General features: G+C 37.3%; 1 protein-coding gene across 1 annotated transcript in view; it reads left to right on the top strand.

Annotated features, from left to right (window-relative positions):
* The first annotated feature begins 1576 nt into the window (after positions 1-1576).
* foxn4 (forkhead box N4) overlaps positions 1577-19894 on the top strand; it is a 53517-nt gene continuing 35199 nt past the window's right edge. The window contains exons 1-2 of the mRNA XM_057831257.1: positions 1577-2173; positions 3198-3296. Coding sequence (XP_057687240.1) covers positions 3217-3296 — 80 coding nt within the window. The 5' untranslated portion in view covers positions 1577-2173; positions 3198-3216. The remainder of the gene's footprint in view (positions 2174-3197; positions 3297-19894) is intronic.

Genomic DNA, 19894 nt, shown 5'->3' with positions numbered 1-19894 from the left:
CCACCAACTTTTAGGGATGCTCAAGTTGTCCCCACCAACCTTTAAGCAACCTTATTTGCATTATATAATGAGTTCAGTTATATAGGTAATTTAGATTGCCTTCCAATAAGTTGTAAGGATAGAATTGACCATTTACCCCCTTTCACTTGCTGAATGTGCTGGTCCATTTTTCCCCTTCAAATGCACGTTTGATTGGCTAATGACTAGAACCCCCATATTCACACAATCCCAACAGAAATACATGTCGACATGCCGCCTCCTCCGCCCGCTTTGAAGAGGAGGGATATTAGAAGGGTTTTTCAGCCAGCAGCAGCCACTTCAACTAATGTAAAAAGTAGGGCTGTCAAAAATTATCGCGTTAACGGGCGCTAATTAATTTTTTAAAATTAATCACGTTAAAATATTTGACGCAATTAACGCACATGGCCCGCTCAGACGGATTTAAATGGCAGTACAGCCACTTGCCCACTTGTTAATTGTGTTTTATGGAGTTTTGCCGCCCTCTGCTGGTGCTTGGGTGCGACTGATTTTATAGGCTTCAGCACTCATGAGCATTGTGTAAGTAATTATTGACATCAACAATTGCGGGCTACTAGTTTATTTTTTAAATGAAATTTTTACAAATTTTATTAAAACGAAAACATTAAGAGGGGTTTTAATATAAAATTTCTATAACTTGTACTAACATTTTTCTTTTAAGAACTACAAGTCTTTCTATCCATGGATCGCTTTAACAGAATGTTAATAATGTTTATTATAACAATAAATCTTGTTGATTTGTTGTTATAATAAACAAATAGTCCTTATGTACCGTATGTTGAATGTATATAACCATCTTGTGTCTTATCTTTCCATTCCAACAATTTACAGAAAAATATGGCGTATTTTATAGATGATTTGAATTGCGATTAATTGTGATTAATTACGACTAATTAATTTTTAAGCTGTAATTAACTCGATTAAAAATTTTTATCGTTTGACAGCCCTAGTAAAAAGACATTGTTGCTTCAATGTTATGACGGCAGGGAACACACCACTAATTTTGCAACTGAAAGTCCAACCTGCATCAGAGTTAGCATAACATTAAACCGTGTGAACTTGCTAACCTGAAAAACTTGAGTAGAAAGCTGTTTAGTGACGTGTCTTCCTGTACTTTTTTCTACTGTTAACGTTAATCCAGCTGTGCATTTTGTGCATTTATTCCCTAATTAAAATCTTAAAATGTATGTATTTTCTATCTCTTATCATTTAAAAAAAATAGTTTTATTTGCAGCCGATGGACATTTGTCCCCCCCCCCAAAAAAAAAAAAAACACACAAAAAAACAATAACTGTAAAGTTTCTTTATATCAAGCCAGCATTTTGAAAAGTGACTTTATCCCATGAAAATAATTTTATTGTAACCTTTTTTCATTTAATGCAGGTTATGCTGTTATACACCCTTGGTCTGAACTCTGAACTCCACATTGAACTATTTTTTTGAAGTGAACCTACTCATCCTCCTCCTCTTTTCTCCTTTACGCGCCTCCCCGTCTCATTTCCCCCCAACTGAGGAGAGCACGACGCGGCCAGAACGGCGGGAGGCGATCATCCTCAAGCACTTCCCTAAAAAAAAAAAAAAAAGTTCACCATCTTATACACAGACGCTACCACAAGTAGAGAATCACATCGTCTTCGACCTCCCGTGGTAATGGAATGACCTAACAGGAGGATATTGGCGCAAATATGGATATTTCATCCTGAATAAGAATTCCTTTTTCTCTTCAGATATATACAAAAGATTGGCGTACTAGAATCATACGATGAAATACAGCATGTTTGCATTTGACTAGACGCAAAAAAAAATGACTGCTTTAGTTAAATAGTACAACGCAAATTTTGACGCATTTCGCAAAAGTGCGCAAATCTGCAAAGCGTCTTTCCCGGGCGATATTGAAGTAGTCAATGGAAGTGTTGGGAGCAGCTGTCAAAGTCATGGGATCCTTCTGCCGGTGGGCCGCCTGGGAGCCCCGCACAGATCTCCACTGCGCATGAGCGCGCCTCGGACAGCTCCAGAGAGGGAAATTTAAAAACGGTTTTTTTTTGAGGGGGCGCATCAAGTGCTGCACGGTGGAATACAGTAGATGGTCTCCCGGACGACCCTTTCACACAATCTTCCATATCATCCAAAACAGGTAAAAAGCAATAATGTTCGATGAGCTTTATTGGTATGATTTGTTTGATGAGGAAACTGACATTTGAATGCCTTGTTGTTACTGTCTTTGTTGTCATGCTCAATGAGAAGACATTTAAATCGCTGAAGTAATCTTTGAGTCTAGATTTAAGTATAAAAGTTGTTTTTTCTCTCTCTCCAAAAACAGGATTTTCATTGTATCTTTACAATTAACAACACTGTAAAAAAACAATCTATAGAATTGACTCAATAAAATTGAGGTAACAATTTACACTCAGTTTGATAGTGTAAATTTTACCCAATTTACTTTAAAAAAAAATTTGGGTCAAATTTACACTATCCAACAGTGTAAATAAAAACATTTTAAAAAAAATAATAATATTAATTTTAAAAATTAAAAAATAAAATAAAAACATTTTAACCCAATTTTTTAAAGTAAATTGGGTAAAAACAATTTTTTATTTTATTTTATTTTTAATTTTTAAAAAAATATTTTTATTATTTTTATTTTATTTTATTTATTTTTTTTTTTTGGTAATTGAGGTAACAATTTACACTGTTTGATCATGTAAATTTGACCCAATTTTATAAAGTAAATTGGGTAAAAAAAATTATTTTATTTTATTTTTTAATTTTAAAAAAAATATTTTTATTTATTTATTTTTATTTTTTATTTTTTATTTTATTTTATTTTTTTAATTGGGTAAAATGTACACAATCAAACAATGTAATTTTTACCCAATTTACTTTTTAAAAATTGGGTAAAATTTACATTATCGAACAGTGTAAATTGTTACCTCAATTTTATTGAGTAAATTCTATAGGTTGTTTTTTACAGTGAACAAAAAAAATTACACTATCATTTATCCCTATTTTTATTTTATTAATTAATTAATATGCCAGTTTGTATTTTCTTCATTGAAATATTTGCTTTTAAAAATCCATTTGACTATATTCTAAGCAACACTTTTCTGGTTCGAACTTATTTTTTAGTAAAAGTATGTTTTATTTGTGCCACTATTGAGGTACTACATATCCCAGGAAATGATAGAAGGTGGAATTACATCCAGGATGTCAGGAATAATTGAGGATGCTGGTCATCATCCATCACCGCAAGATTATAGGTAAGACAAACTGTTTTGTGCTAAACTATTGAAATCTTGCAGCAATAAGCATCGATTTGGAGGTTTTTTACAACTTTGCTCTTCATCAGTAATGGATTTCGGAGCAAAATACCCACTAAATTCAATCCACGTGTAGATTACAGATAGCTCTTTTTGACAAATGGAGGGGGATGCGTTGAAAAGAAAGGAAAAAAATCGAAAAGAATAAATGATTTTCGGTTTGAATGGATCTGTCAGAAACCATCAGCTCTGTTTACACTCCTGCTGTCGGCACACGGGGAGCTGGAACCTCTCGGGCCGTCGGCTCAGGGGGAGATGGGGCGCGCTGGGTCAACCGCATGCACAAGTGGCTCCCAATTAGACAAGGACGAGAAGGGGAGGGCAAGGAAGGGAGGGGGAAGGCGGGTTTGGGGTTCAATATTTGGTGTTGTTGAAACTCCGGGAAGACTTGGATGATGAACGGAGACACCAGCTCAACATGTTATGCATCACTGAGTTTTTTTTTTGTGCTAGCTGGTGGCACAAAAGAGGAGGTGGTGAGCCCCAAAATGTTTCAAATTCGTGTTTTGGGCATGTAGGAACGTGTTGGATTTTGCTCATTTCTGCTTGTATATTCAGTGGTGTGTCTGGTCAATTTTGGGGGGTATTTAAACTAGGGCTGCAGCTATGGATTATTTTAGTAGTCGATTAATCGATTAAATCAAGGGCGTAGGTTTGCATAGGGACGGTAGGGAGACAACACAACCAACTTTTCAAGATGCTTAAATTGTCCCCACCAACTTTTAAGCAACTTATTTGCAATACTGTATATAATGAATTCAATTACATAGGGAATTTAGCCATTCCATAGGTTGTAAGGACAGAATTGACTAGGGTTGTTCCGATCATGTTTTTTTGCTCCCGATCCGATCCCGATCGTTTTAGTTTGAGTATCTGCCGATCCCGATATTTCCCGATCCGATTGGTTTTTTTTTGCTCCTGATTCAATTCCAATCATTCCCGATAATTTTTCCCGATCATGTACATTTTGGCAAAGCATTAAGAGAAAAATGAATAAAACTCGGATGAATATATACATTCAACATACACTACATAAACACTGTATTTGTTTTTTATGACAATAAATCCTCAAGATGGCATTTACATTATTAACATTCTTTCTGTGAGAGGGATCCACCGATAGAAAGATTTGTAATTCTTAAAGGATAAATGTGACTTTGTATATTGTGACTAAATATTGCCATCTAGTGTATTTGTTGAGCTTTCAGTAAATGATACTGTAGCCATTTAACTGTTCCCAAATGCATGATGGGAAGTGCAACCATGACTGTGCGTAGTGGCACCAATTGATATATCTTCTCTGCGTTGGGAAGTTACATAGGGTGTTAAGGAAAAGATCAACCACTACCTTTCTTCCCCACATTGCTTGCCACAATTATTCTAATCGTTGGGAGAGGGATTGTAAGGCTTTAGCCATTTTAAAAAAAGGTTTCAAAGGCTGCCAAAATTCTCTCTACTCATTTTACGCTGCCTTTTAGCTCCATATACTGTATGGGTAAAATGGCGCCATTATAAATTGAATGCGACAATGCGTGAGTGGGTCGTGCAGCGCATGCGTTAATTGCGTTAAATATTGTAACGTGATAAATGTAATAAATATTAAGTCCGCCGTTAACGCGACAAATTTGATAACCCTAACTAAAGACCCTGGAAGAGTGTAACACATTATGTCTGTAAGGTTAAATACAATTAGAAAACAATTTAATTAAAATATATATATACATATATATTTAAAAAAGGCATGTCCGATTTTTTTTTTCCCGATTCCGATACTTTGAAAATGACGTGATCGGACCCGATCGGGACCGATCGATCGGGACATCTCTGGAATTGACCCTACCATTATTAAGTTAATTACTTTTATTTATTTCAGACTTAAATTTACCCTTTCACTTGCTGAATGTGTCAGTCCATTTTTTTCTCCTCAAACACGTTTGACTGGCTGATGACTTGACCCCCCCACCCTCAGCACCACCACACACACACGGAATCACAGCCTCGACATACAGTGGGGCAAATAAGTATTTAGTCAACCACTAATTGTGCAAATTCTCCCACTTGAAAATATTAGAGAGTCCTGTAATTGGCAACGTGGGTAAACCTCAACCATGAGAGACAGAATGTGGGGAAAAAAATCAAAGTCACATTGTTTGATTTTTAAAGAATTCATTTGCAAATCATGGTGGAAAATAAGTATTTTGTCAATACCAAAATTTCATCTCAATACTTTGTTATGTACCCTTTGCTGGCAATAACGGAGGCCAAACATTTTCTGTAACTCTTCACAAGCTTTTCACACACTGTTGCTGGTATTTTGGCCCATTCCTCCATGCAGATCTCCTCTAGAGCAGTGATGTTTTGGGGCTGTCGTTGGGCAAGATGGACTTTCAACTCCCTCCACAGATTTTCTATGGGGTTGAGATCTGGAGACTGGCTAGGCCACTCCAGGACCTTGAAATGCTTCTTACGAAGCCACTCCTTTGTTGCCCTGGTTGTGTGTTTGGGATCATTGTCATGCTGAAAGACCCAGCCACATCTCATCTTCAATGCCCTTGCTGATGGAAGGATATTTTCACTCAAAATCTCTTGATACATGGCCCCATTCATTCTTTCCTTTACGCAGATCAGTCGTTCTGGTCCATTTGCAGAAAAATAGCCCCAAAGCATGATGTTTCCACCCCCATGCTTCACAGTGGGTATGTTGTTCTTTGGATGCAATTCAGTATTTTTTCCCACCAAACACGAGAACCTGTGTTTCTACCAAAAAGTTGTATTTTGCTTTCATCTGACCATAACACATTCTCCCAGTCCTCTTCTGAATCATCCAAATGCTCTCTAGCGAACCGCAGACGGGCCTGGACGTGTACTTTCTTGAGCAGGGGGACACGTATGGCAGTGCAGGATTTGAGTCCCTGGCGGCGCGTTGTGTTACTGATAGTAGCCTTTGTTACTGTGGTCCCAGCTCTCTGTCGGTCATTCACTAGGTCCCCCCGCGTGGTTCTGGGATTTTTGCTGTTATCATTTTGACGCCATGGGGTGAGATCTTGCATTGAGCCCCAGATCGAGCGAGATTATCAGTGGTCTTGGATGTCTTTCATTTTCTAATAATTTCACCCACAGGTGATTTCTTTACACCAAGCGTTTTACCAATTGCAGATTCAGTCTTCGCAGCCTGGTGCAGGTCTACAATTTTGTCTCTTGTGTTCTTCGACAGCTCTTGTGTCTTGGCCATAGTGGAGTTTGGAGTGTGACTGACTGACTTTGTGGACAGATGTCTTTTATACCGATATTGAGTTAAAACAGGTGCCGTTAATACAGGTAACGAGTGGATCCTCGTTAGAAGAAGTTAGACCTCTTTGACAGCCAGAAATCTTGCTTGTTGGTAGGTGACCAAATACTTGTTTTCCACTCTAATTTGGAAATAAATTCTTTAAAAATCAAACAATGTGATTTTCTTTTCTTCGCATTTTGTTCGCATAAAATTAATCTGTGTGAATTTCCCAAACTCGAGTAGGAAGCTGCTTTGAGAGAAATATCCTCCTTTATGTGTTTTCTACTGTTAACGTTCATTAAACTGTTAGAAATGTAGTGAACCAAGGTTTACCCCCTTCTCCCCAGTTTTTATTTTAACATTCAAAACTATCCGGAGAAAATTATTCGACTAGATTTAAGAAAAATGATCAGATTAAGACATTATAAATTTGCAGTGTGGAAGTTAGTATAAATCAATACAGATTTATTTTGCATTGATCATTTAGCCTATCAATTCATTGGATTCATATTAGTGAGAAATGTAGCCCTGAACCCATTTCAACCAATCTGTTTGGTCTTATTCATGTCCCGTTCCCACCAAAAAGTGTACTTGCAGTTCATGCTGTTATTTTGTCCCTACCAGTATTGAGACTAAACCTTCGCTCTTGGATTAAATACAGTAGTTTGTTCGAATAATCGAGTAATCGGATAAGGAATATAAAACATTTAAATATTTATGCTTAGCCTCAAACAGTATGAATAAATAAATGAGAATACAAGTACAACAACATGAACAATTGGCTAACTTACATAGCAAAAGTCAACTAGCTTAAATGCTAACTTTTTTTTAAAAATCCTCTTAAATGGTTCAAACACATATTCCCACAAAAAACTAAATAACGAATGCATTGAAAAACATTAGCTCAAACTTGGCTTATGTTTGTCTTAACAGGGAGCAGCTGGATTCAGCCATGTGAAATAAGTTAGGTCAGGCTATCGGATCATGGGGATGCTGTATTTTCTCACATTGTAAAAATTAGACTGACAATCTGTGGATCATTTGGGTCCTTTGAAAACACTTGGAACCCTTTTTTGTCATATATTAGAAGCACATATTGTTATTTTGATGTGGGGTTTTGAATTTTTGGTTGCTTTCTTTTTTCCCCCGGTTTGGTTGTTTTGTTTGGTTTGATATAAAAAATAAATAAATTAATTAATTAAAAAAGCGTAAATGCTGTAACCTCATTTGCTTGTACCGCATGGATTAATAAACAAAGTTAAAAAAAAAAAAAAACTTAGCTTATGTTTGTCTTAACAGGGAGCAGCTGGATTCAGCCATATGAAATGAGTGATTTCATATTCACTTTTGCCACTAGAGGGCAGTGTATCCACCCAAATCAATCAAATTAAACGCAAACACTTTAGAAACATACCATAACAACCCCACTTTAATGAAATGAATACTCAAAGCAGCAAAATGTATTCCGAATCTTTTTTCTAACCGAATTACTCGATTAATCGCTGAAGCACTAATTTAAACACCCTAAAATGTATTCCCAGCACCCATGAAATTTGAATTTTAAAAATAGCATAATGTACTTTTAACCTTTTATCGTGCACTCATTTCACTCATTGGCTGCCATTGACAGGGCTAGACGTCCAATCCATTTTGGCTGGGAGATCAGTTGCTGCCAAGCCTCCCAATCAAAATGGATTGGACGCATATAGTGTCATCAATGGAACTAAAAATGAAGTGAATGATAAGAAGTGCAGAGCCCTATTTTGAATGCTGACTGAATCAAGGCAAAGTGGCGTTTTAGACCAGGTTTTGGACTGGTTTGCCCTCAATTTACAGCCTTTATTCCATTTCTTTCAACTGCTAGCCCTCTATCTAATGGGAGGAGAAATTGGTTTGCTCAGTGGAAGGTTGACTGGCATTTAGTATGAGAAAGAATAACAGACCTACAATGTGAACTGCATAATAAAAATTTAAAAAAGCTTCATTTTACGCCATGAAAATAGGATGTGATGCAAGGATGCGACAATGAAATGAGAATGTAGACATGAAAACAGAAAAACGAACCGTATGAAATGAGTTTATTTTCCAATGTGAAAATCAACAGCCAAAGTTGAAATTATTTGTCGTAAATTCGAAATCTGGAAGAAATTACACTAATTCACTTACATGTTAGCATGCTCGATTTTAATTCGTTTAAGAAATGGCTTAATAATGAAATTCCAAAGGGTTTGGTGAATGCAACTCTGAAACTCGTGGGGTTCAGCACCTTTAGCAAGGTTAAGAACCACTGCTTTCGAGTGTTTTTGGAGGCTGTAAAAAAGTGTACTTTTGGTTTAACTCATTGCAATTCATTATTTATTTCAATCACTTTTGTATTAATTTAATAAATTAATTTATTCATGAAAATATGGCGCCCCTAAAGGGAAATAAGATAAATTCAATCTATCTGGTGCGCACTAGAAACTATCTGGTAAACATTAGCATTATATAGCGTTTTAGCTAGCTGACTTTTGCTATGCAACTTAGCCAATTGTTCTTTTATAAGATCTTCATTCATTTGTTTATTTATTTATTTTATATCGTTTGGGCTAAGCTCAGGCACGCATCGGACACCAGCAGTTTCGGTGTGCTAAAAATGATAATACAAGAATTAGTTGAGCTTTACTTCGAAAGAACGACTAGCTAACTTGCATAGCAAATATCAACTAGTTTAAATGCTATATAATGCTAATGTTTGGCGGACAGTTACTACTGCGCACCAGATAGTTTAAATTTATTTTATTTCTGTCGATGTACCTTTAGGGGCTCTGTATGAAAAAGATATACAATATATACAATAATGATTAGTAATACAAAAACTTCTGATTTTAGGGCATGTAGGTCACACATGTATAACAAATGCTAATATTGTGGCCTATACATGATATAAAATGTGATGTCCATGTACAGTCCCTGACAAAAGTCTTGTCGCTTATCCATTTTGTAGAAACAATTGCTAATAACCTGACTTTTAATTATTCAATTGGTTTCAGAAATGGCTCATCTGAAAGCTAAGACCCTCCCAAATGATGTTGAATGAACAAAAATATATTTGTTTTGCTGAAAAAAGATTTACAATTTATTGAAGACATAAAGGTCAAATTTTGGCAAGACAAAAGTTTTGTTGCCTACAGAAAGTAGTGTGAAAACTGAACAAAAAATGTGCTACAAATACAAAAATATGTTACATAACATAAGCGAATTAAGTAGTGATGCTGTGAGATCCAAATTTAATATTTTGTATGTCTTCCATGGGCTTCGGCTAGGATTCATACAATTTATTGATGAAGTCATCAGGAACATCAAAGAAAGCAGTCTTGCATGCCTCCCAGAGTTCATCAATATTCTTGGGTTTCGTCTTCCATGCTTCCTCTTTCATCCTACCCCAGACATGCTCAATGATGTTCATGTCTGGTGACTGGGCTGGCATGTCCTGGAGGATCTTGATTGAAGTATGCGATGGAGCACCATACTGCTGCAGAATTTGTCCCTTTTTATGGTTAGGAATGTAAGAGGCAGCTAAGATTTGTTGATATTTCAGACTATTGATGTTGCCTTCCACCCTGCAGATCTCTCGCACACTCCCATACTGGATGTAACCCCAGACCATGATTTTGCCACCACCAAACTTCACTGTTTTGTGGCAAAAAGTGGATTTTTCAGATGAATCTTCCATTGAATTACACCACAGTCGCCGCAAATATTGCAGGAGACCTACTGGAGCTCGCATGGATCCGAGATTCACTCTGGAAAACAGTGAAGTTTGGTGTTTGGTCGACTAAAACTAGACGAAATTAGTCTTGAGTTTTCGTCAACAAAACTAGACAAACACATTTCAAGATGACTAAAATATGACCAAAACTAATCAGTACAACCCCTAGCAAAAAGTATGGAATCACCGGTATCGGACTGGCACTAACATTTAATTATGTAGAACAGACTCAGATAACTCTGATAAAAAGCTTGAAAAAATAATGAATGAGTTCAAAAGTGCAACTCTTTAGCATTCAGAGACACTAAAAGAAATCAATAAAAAACATTGTAAATGTCTGTAAATGTTACATTTTTAGAGCAAGTGCAGGGAAATAAATATAAAATCGCTCCATTCTGAGGAAAAATATATGGAATCATGAGAAACAAACAAAGAAATAACAATCAAAACACATCTCTAGTATTTAGTTTATGACAGCTTGCAGTCTTTGAGTATTTTTCATCAATTTGGTGTCAACCAGGCCCGGAGTGACTAATCGGGAGCTTCTGGACGATTCCCGATGGGCTGGCCGGCTAGATGGGCCGGTCCAGGTTTTATTAAAAAAAAAAATTACACAGTTATAATTTATTGTTTGGTATTTATTTATGACAGTGTCAGTGAGTATAACTTACATTCTGTTACCGCTGTCCCTGTGGGCCGTCTTTAAAAAAAGGAAAAAATATATATATATATATAAATATATATATATATACATACTATATATATATATATATATATATATATTTTTTTTTTTTTTTTTCCCCAGACGCATCCTGGGACAACAATTAAAAAGAGAAAAGCACTCATGAAAGAATCGGCAAAATACGCAAAAATAGCTAATTTTTTTCATGCAACGACCTCGCTGCCTCAAACTACAGAGGATTACAACAAAAGTGGTAAGGCCAGATGGCGAATAAAATGCCACTTGCACCGTGTGATACGACAATATGTAATTGTGGAAACTTTGGCTTCTTGTAGCACCTCACAAAGGATATGTAGCAACAAGCATTAGCCGTAATGAACACACCACAGGTGCAGAGCTGGAAGGTAGGATTGCCATGTTGTTCAGTGAGTGAAAATTAGAATTAATATAATCAATTACTTGGCGTTTTTAAAGTGGAAATGGAAAATGGATAATAGTATCATTAGAAGTTGTTTCAATGTGCAATCGTTATTCTTTATTTTTCATATTGTTATGTTGCTATGTTTGTTTTATCTGTAAGCAATCATTTTGTTAATATTTGACGTTGCAGAAAAGGTCTTATTTATTAATTTATTTTTCAAATGTATCATTTAACATAGTTTTTTTTAAAATCCATTTTTAAATTTGTTCAAAATGATGTTGTGTTGCACTTGTTAAAATAAGCAACCTTGTTAAACAACAACTACCTGCACTGAATTGGAATACACAGAATTACAGTACACGGCTTTAGAGAACACTGAACTTAACGTGTATGCATAATGAAATTATTTTAAATAAGTGGGCCGGTCTGAGGCATGAAATTCCAGGGCCGAAAATGAGTCCCACTCCGGCCCTGGTGTCAACTCTCTTTGATTGCAGTTGCCAGATCATCCTTGCTGGTCGGAGCCTTGCTGTGGACCTTTTTTTTTCAATTTCCACCACAGGTTTTCAATGGGGTTGAGATCTGGGCTATATACAGGCCATGACATTGACTGGATGAGCCTTTCTCCCAGGAATGCTTGAATAGTTTTAGCTTTGTGGCATGATGCATTGACATCTTGGAAAATGATTTAATTATCCCCAAACATATTTTCAATTGAAGGGATAACAAAGCTGTCTAAAATTTCAATGTAAACTTGCGCATTTATTGAAAATTTAACCACAGCCATCTCCCCAGTGCCTTTGCCTGACATGCAGCCCCATATCATCAAGGACTGAGGGAATTTTGATGTTTTCTTTAGACAGTCATCTTTGTAAATCTCACTGGAACGGCACCAAACAAAAGTTCCAGCATCATCACCTTGTCCAATGCAGATTCTTGACTCATCACTGAAAATAACCTTCATCCAGTCATTCACAGTCCGTGATTGCCCATCCTTATCTCATTGCAGTTGTTCTTTTCTGTTTAAGTGTCAATGATGGTTTCCTTATGCTTTCCTGTATGAAAATCCCATTTCCTTTAGACGATTTTGCACAGTTCTGTCACATACCTCGACTCCAGCTTCCTCCCATTTCTTCTTCATTTGCCTTGTTGTACATTTTCTGTTTTCAAGACATATGGCCTTTAGTTGTTTGTCATGAAGTCTGGATGTGTTCGTCGGTCTACCAGTACGCTTAACTTTAACAACTTTGCCATGCTTTTTGTATTTGGTCCAGATTTTTTGATACAACTGACTGTGAACAGCCCACATCTTTGGCAACCATGCGTGTAGCGTTACCTTTTTCAAGAAGTTTGATAATCCTCTCCTTGGTCTCAAGAGATATCTCTCTTGTTGGAGCCATGATTCTTGTGAATCCACTTGGTCCAGCAGCCCTCCAAGTTGTCATAACTGCATTGTTTTTAACTGCTGACTAACAAGCAGATCTAATCTGAGGCAGGGGCCCAATTAACGAAAGGAAATTGACTGGGTGTGTCTGTATTTTCTACTCAAAATGGAGTGATTCCATATTTTTTTTCTTCAGAATGGAGTGATCTATATTTGTTTCCCTGCACTTGCTCTATAAAAGTAACGTTTACTGACCCCCACAATGTTTTTTAATTCATTTCTTTTAGTGTTTCTGAACGCCAAGGAATTGCACTTTTGAACTAATTCATTATTTTTTCAAGCTTTTTATCTGAGTTTGTTCTACCTAATAAAATGTCTGAGTGAGTGCTTGTCCGAGACTGGCGATTCCGTACTATTTGCTAGTGGTTGTATTATCATCCAAAAGACAAAAATGCCAAAAAAAACACTGCTTCAAACTGAATTTGCACTTATTTGATTATCTTATGTTGGATGAAACCTAGTCGGTGTATGTATAGTGTAGATATGGGGTGTTGGGGCGTGGTTTTGGTAAGGCTGGAGGCTGGAAAGGGACAGGGAAGCAGATGGTATCCTATTTGTCCCTCTAATGTGAGGCCTGTCATTCCGGCAGATTAATGCAAGGGCCCGAGGCAAAGAAAAGAAACGACAGAAACAATCAAGGAAGGGTCTGGCGAAGACAATAGAGCCACGTGCCACTGGGCAGATTTGTCGTTTGGGACACAATAGGTGATCATTTTTCAATAGACGGGGCCAACTGTTGCAGGCAACATGTGCTGCTGTGACGTCTTTCAAACGATCTCATGTGTTGTTTACTTATGATTCAGCCAATGGTGAGCACCGGGCTGCGGTCACCTGACACACTTGATTTTTTTAATAGATTTGGTGTGTGTGTGGGGGGGGTGGTCCTGCGCTATCCCCACATAGTGAATGGTATATGTCGTCATGGCGACCCTTGTTACAAGACCCCTAACACGAAGTGTGTGTGCACAGGGGAGATTGAAAAGGATTCCTCTCTATTCGTTCTTTCTCGCAAGGTGGTAAAAAGACATCATGAGTGCAAGTAGTCCACTGCTTTAGCTGACCTATATCACTTAAGTAAAAAAAAAACTTGAGAAATCGTAAATTAATTACATTTTTTAACCCTTTGCTCCAAATATGTCTTATAGAACAAGTGAAAATAAAGTACAAAAAATATATACCAATTTTCGGACTATAAGCCGCTACTTTTTTCTGTCATTTTGAATCCTGTGCCTTATAGTCCAGTGCGGCTTATTTGTTGATTTATTTGGGTTAATAGGTAACACTTTATTTGACAGCGACGTCATAAGACTGTCATAAGAACATCATAATTATGACATGACACTGTCATGGGCATTATTGAATGCTTATGACAGATGTCAATATGTGTCATGTGGCATATTATTTCACTAACTCCATTTACAGTGGGGAGAACAAGTATTTGGTACACTGCCAATGGGTTTTCCAATTGGCAGTGTATCAAATACTTGTTCTCCCCATTATATGTCCAGCTCAGATCTTTTACTGCCATTCAAAAGTAAGATTATTTGCTGGGTGACACTCACCGACCTCTATTATAAGCATTCATGTCATAATGCTTATGACATTGTCATGTAATAATTATGACTGTCATATGACAGTATTATGGCACCACTATCCAAGAAAATGTTACCAAATACCATAACTAGCAATTAAGGAAACAACTGGAACAGTAACTGAAGAAATAATTGGCACAGAACATGATTGTGATTTACGTCTGTAGCATCGCAATGCATGCTAGGAGGACTGTTGGATGACAACAGTGTTGAAAGCAGGTGGCAGCAGAGGTTGACTGTCTCCCCCAAGAGAGCGGTGATGGCCAAATGAAGCTTTTAGAAACGATAAGGCTTTGCACCCAATTGGTTCAAAGCCTAATGGTGGTTCATTTGGTCTCATGACAATCTTATGATGCCATTATCAAATGAAGTGTTACCACTTAATATCTTTTGGTGTAAATATCCCATAATACAATGGGGACAACTGCGATTTATAGTCCAGTGCGGCTTATCTATGAACAAATGCCGTTTTCATGTCAAATTTGGTGGGTGGCGGCTTATAGTCAGGGGCGCCTTATAGTCCAGAAATTACGGTATGTACGTATTTGGTTGCATTTTTATCAAAATAAAATTCCTATTCATTATTTTAACACTTTCAGGGAAAGGGGTATTCATCAAATCAATGAATGGATGTGCCAGAATTTTCTCCAGTTAAATGTGGAGAAGACAGAGGTGATCATTTTTGGGCCAAAAAAGGAAAGGTCAAAGATAAGCAGGCAACTTAGCACAATGTCACTTACAGCTACAAATCAAGTCAGAAACCTCGGCGTAATTATTGACTCAGACCTAAAATTTGATAGCCATCTAAAGTCCGTCACTAAATCCGCTTATTACCACCTAAAAAAATATAACCAGAATTAAGGGGCTTCTGACTCAACAAGACATGGAAAAACTTATGCATGCATTCATTTTCAGCAGATTGGACTATTGCAACGGTATATTTACGGGTCTTGATAAAAAATCAGTCAGGAAGCTGCAGCTAGTACAGAATGCTGCAGCCAGAGTCCTCACAAATACAAGGAAGCTGGACCACATTACACCGGTTTTGAAATCGCTACACTGGCTTCCAGTGAGTCAAAGGATAGACTATAAAATACTACTGCTCGTCTACAAAACACTTAATGGCCTTGGACCAAAATATATGCTTGACTTGTTAGATTCCTATGAGACATCTAGACCCCTTAGGTCGTCTGGAACGGGTCTTCTGCATATTCCAAGAACAAGAACCAAGCAGGGTGAGGCAGCATTTAGTTATTATGCTCCTCACCTCTGGAACAAGTTACCTGAACATCTGAAGTATGCTCAAACTGTTAGCTCTTTTAAATCAGGGCTAAAAACGCTTTTGTTTAGCACTGCATATCCATAACTGGCTATATATTTCAATCTACCTGCTTTCTATTCCTCTTTTGCTTATCTCCATTGCTGATTTCAATTATTATTATTAGTAGTAGTTTTTGTTATATTTTTGTTTTATTTTTATATATTTATTTTTATTCTATTTGTGATTAAATGCGATCTTTTGTCTTGGTTTTTACGTTGCATTGATTTAAATGTGATTTTTATGATCTTCATGTGATGTAAAGCACTTTGAATTGCCTTGTGTTGAATTGTGCTATATAAATAAATTTGCCTTGCCTTGCCTAGTGGTCACTACAAAGGACCGCTATTAGAAAATTATCATTAACTCATTCACTGCCAAGCAGTGTTGTCAGTAACGCTGACGCGTTTCTGTGATCTGATTACTTTCTTCAGTAACGAGTAATCTAACGCGTTCATTTTTCCAAGACAGTAATCCGATTAAAGTTAGTTTCCCTAGTGCCTCTGCGTTACTACTTTGTTTTTGCCTCATAATGTATGTAGCATGAAGAATACTGTAGTCATGTACGAAGAGCATTTCTCATCGGGGGGGGGGGGGTCACGTGTATTACGGTGCTGTTTGAGGCTGTCTGCCACAGCGGTCAACAATATAGCATTCTCACCAGGCAGCGAGGCTAACAGTGAAAGGCAGGATATATATACCGCAAATGGATGCCTTGGCTCACTGGAAATACAGCCATTACTTCACATTTCTGTCCAGTAAAAATGACAAAAATATCTCCGTGCATTGCAAACTTTACACTGGCTGAAAATGACTGTCGGTCGCTAAATCAACAAAGAAGCACTTGGAATTAGAGTACAACGCGACAAAACTCGAAACAGCCTACAGGTACCAAGACAGCAAGCACTTCTACAGTTTGTAACCACCCTTTATGCACATTTTATTGTCAGTGTTTGTAACCATAGGCGGAGTTTTACTTTTGTGGGGCTGGGGGTAAAGCATGTTGATGACAAACAAAAGTCAAAAGTTTGGACACACCTAAACATTTTTACGTTTTATATATTTTCACTACAATTGGAAATCCTCTCTGAATACATCAAAACTATGAATGAACATGTGGAATGGCCAAAAAAAGTGAAATAACTGAAAACAGGTTTTATATTCTACATTCTTCAAAGTATCCACCTTTGAGGTGTCGCCAAACTTTTGGCCAATACTGTATATATACATATATATAAAACTGTTTAAGCTCAGTTGTTGTTGGTTGCGTTTGAAAGCTTAGGTTGACAGAAATTCTAAATATCCATCTTGCCTCCACAGGTGTAGTTTTGGCTTAGCAAAGCAAAAGCTAGTGTCTTAGGTGCTAGTCAAATGATCTGCTCGAAAAATGATTTTGACCCATTATGAAATACGTTGTAGGATTCTTGTTCATTTCATTAATTTTTGTTGTTTGTTTTATTGCTTTACAACTTTTATAGACAAAATTTTAACAGCTAGGTCTTTATTTTAAAGGGGAAGTTCAGAATTTTTGACATTAGGGTTTATCTTGGAGTTAGCAGGGGTTTATTTAGTCGTTGGAGTTGATTTGAACAAATTCCGTGCAGTTTGTCAGTTATTTGTTAGTTTCAGGGCTCCGGGGTGGCTAACCTAGTGCGAGTCAATGGTGGTTGAAATCACCTCCATCGACTAATTAAACCCCCGCTAACTCAAAGATTAAGCCTTATGTGAAAAATTCAATTACATGTGATGACATTTTTTTGTAGTCATTTTTATGTTGAGGTAGCGAAAGGAGAAAAATTGGTAAAAAGTAAAGTTCGAAATGGAGCTGCTTGACTGGACGCTGAGCACTGGACAGAATTTTCTCAACAATGCGACTACACCTAACCAACGGCACCCTACTCAATGAACCTACACAAATCGACCATGGCAATCAATGACTTTTGGGAAGATAATATAAGTGAAAAAAGGAAAAAGAAAAAAAAAAAAACGAGAGAAAAAAAAAAAAAAACTCATGTAATGTGATGTATGCAACCCTACCATGTTAGACTGTGCGTCCCTGGCTGTAGGGGGACGGGTATTGATAAGCATATGCTTCTCCCGTCTGCCTTTGTCTTTCTTCTTTTTTTTTTTTTGATCTTCGGGCAAATCATATCACATTTTGTATCTGTCAATGATACCGATGATGATGACAATAAACATTTCATAATAATCATAATAATAATTAGACATTCAATCCATTGCTTGTCTGTTTCCGTTAATGGCAGAACAAAGATTTAAGTTATGTCAGGTCACAAAATACAATAGAGCAAAATACACACAGGGCACATTTATTTAAAGTGATGTCTTTTTGTCCCCAATTTATTACAATTTGTTTTAATTTAGTCCTTGAAGTGTTTTTTAAATTTCATTTTAATTAAATTTCTACTTTTTTTTGATTACTCATGTATCTCTAATTGGCGTTTTTATAAATTCTTTTTAATGTACAGTGTGCTCCATAATTATTGGCACCCCTGAAAAAGATGTGTTTTTTAGCTTCTAATATATATATTTTTTTAATTCAAATAATATGGGACCTTAAGGGGGAAAAAAGAGAAAAATCCAACCTTCAATATGAGTGCATTCATTCAGTGGGGAAAAATCCCACATAAAGAAATAATTATTTGACATCAAATAATGTGTGTCACAATTATTAGCACCCCTGGTGTTAATACTTTGTACAACCCCCTTTTGCCAACAAAACAAGGTCTGGGGACTGAGATGGCCATGGGAGGAGCTTGATTTTGTGTCTGGTGAACAATTTTTGTGTAGATTTGGCCATATGTTTAGGGTCGTTGTCTTGCTGAAAGACCCAGTGACGACCCATCTTCAGCTTTCGGGCAGAGGGCAACAGATTTTGATTTAAAATGTCCTGGTATTTCAAAGCATTCATGATGCCATGCACCCTAACAAGGTTCCCAGGGCCTTTGGAAGCGAAACAGCCCCACAGCATCACTGACCCACCCCCATACTTCACAGTGGGTATGAGGTGCTTTTCAATTCAATTCAATTCAATTTTATTTGTAAAGCCCTGGATCACAACGACGTTGTCTCAAAGGGCTTTGCAGAGGCAATATGATACACAATCAGAAACAGCAAATGAAGCAACAAAGATGAATAAATAAATTCAAGTCCTGGGTATCCCCTATCCTTAGACCCTCCATGTCGGCAAGGAAAAACTCCAAAAACTCCAGTCTTTGGGAGAAAATGAGAAACCTTGGGGAGTACCACAGTCAGGAGCAATCCACTCCCAGGACGGATAGACAGGAAGCCCCAGGACTGCTAATGGGAATTAGCAGGTGAAGTTACAGTCCGTAAAGATGCAGTGGAGTAAAGAAACAAGAAGAGGTCCATCTAGCCAGATGAGACGGGGGTAGCAACGAGGACATCCATCCAGCCAGGGGTCCGGACAGTCAGGAGGCTGCAGCTGAAAAATAGCCCCTCCCCAGAGGGGATGGGGGAAAGGGGACACCGGGTGACTAGTGATGAAGAGACTAAACAACTAGATATTAACATTGGAAAATAGAAATAAAGTAAGATAAGTGGTAGGTAGAGTGAGAAAAAGGAGATAGAATCAGTGGCTGTACTTCCCCCAGCTTTATAGCTTCTAGTGCAGCTTAGACTAAACTTTGAGTCTACTCCGACTTCAACTAGCCTGACCATAAGCTTTGTTGAATAGGAACGTTTTTAATCTCATTTTAAATGTGCAGACTGTCTCGGCTTCTTTAATATTAGCTGGAAGCTGATTCCATAAAACAGGGGCTTGGTGGCTAAAGGCTCTAGCTCCGACAGTACTTTTAGAAACCCTGGGAACTACCAGTAGACCTGCATTCTCAGAGCGGAGTGTTCTGTTGGGGCGGTATGGAACCCGAGCATCGGTGAGATAAGATGGCCCCAACCCATTAATGGTCTTAAATGTAAGAAGGAGGATTTTAAATTTAATTCTAAACTTGACTGGAAGCCAGTGAAGGGCCTGGAGCACAGGAGTGATGTGCTCTCTTCTATTGGCTCCTGTTAAAAGTC

This window comes from Corythoichthys intestinalis, chromosome 3 (assembly GCF_030265065.1).
Source record: "Corythoichthys intestinalis isolate RoL2023-P3 chromosome 3, ASM3026506v1, whole genome shotgun sequence".
NCBI classification, from domain to species: domain Eukaryota; kingdom Metazoa; phylum Chordata; class Actinopteri; order Syngnathiformes; family Syngnathidae; genus Corythoichthys; species Corythoichthys intestinalis.
Note: the sequence above shows the minus strand (reverse complement) of the source record. Positions and strands in the feature narration are given on the sequence as shown.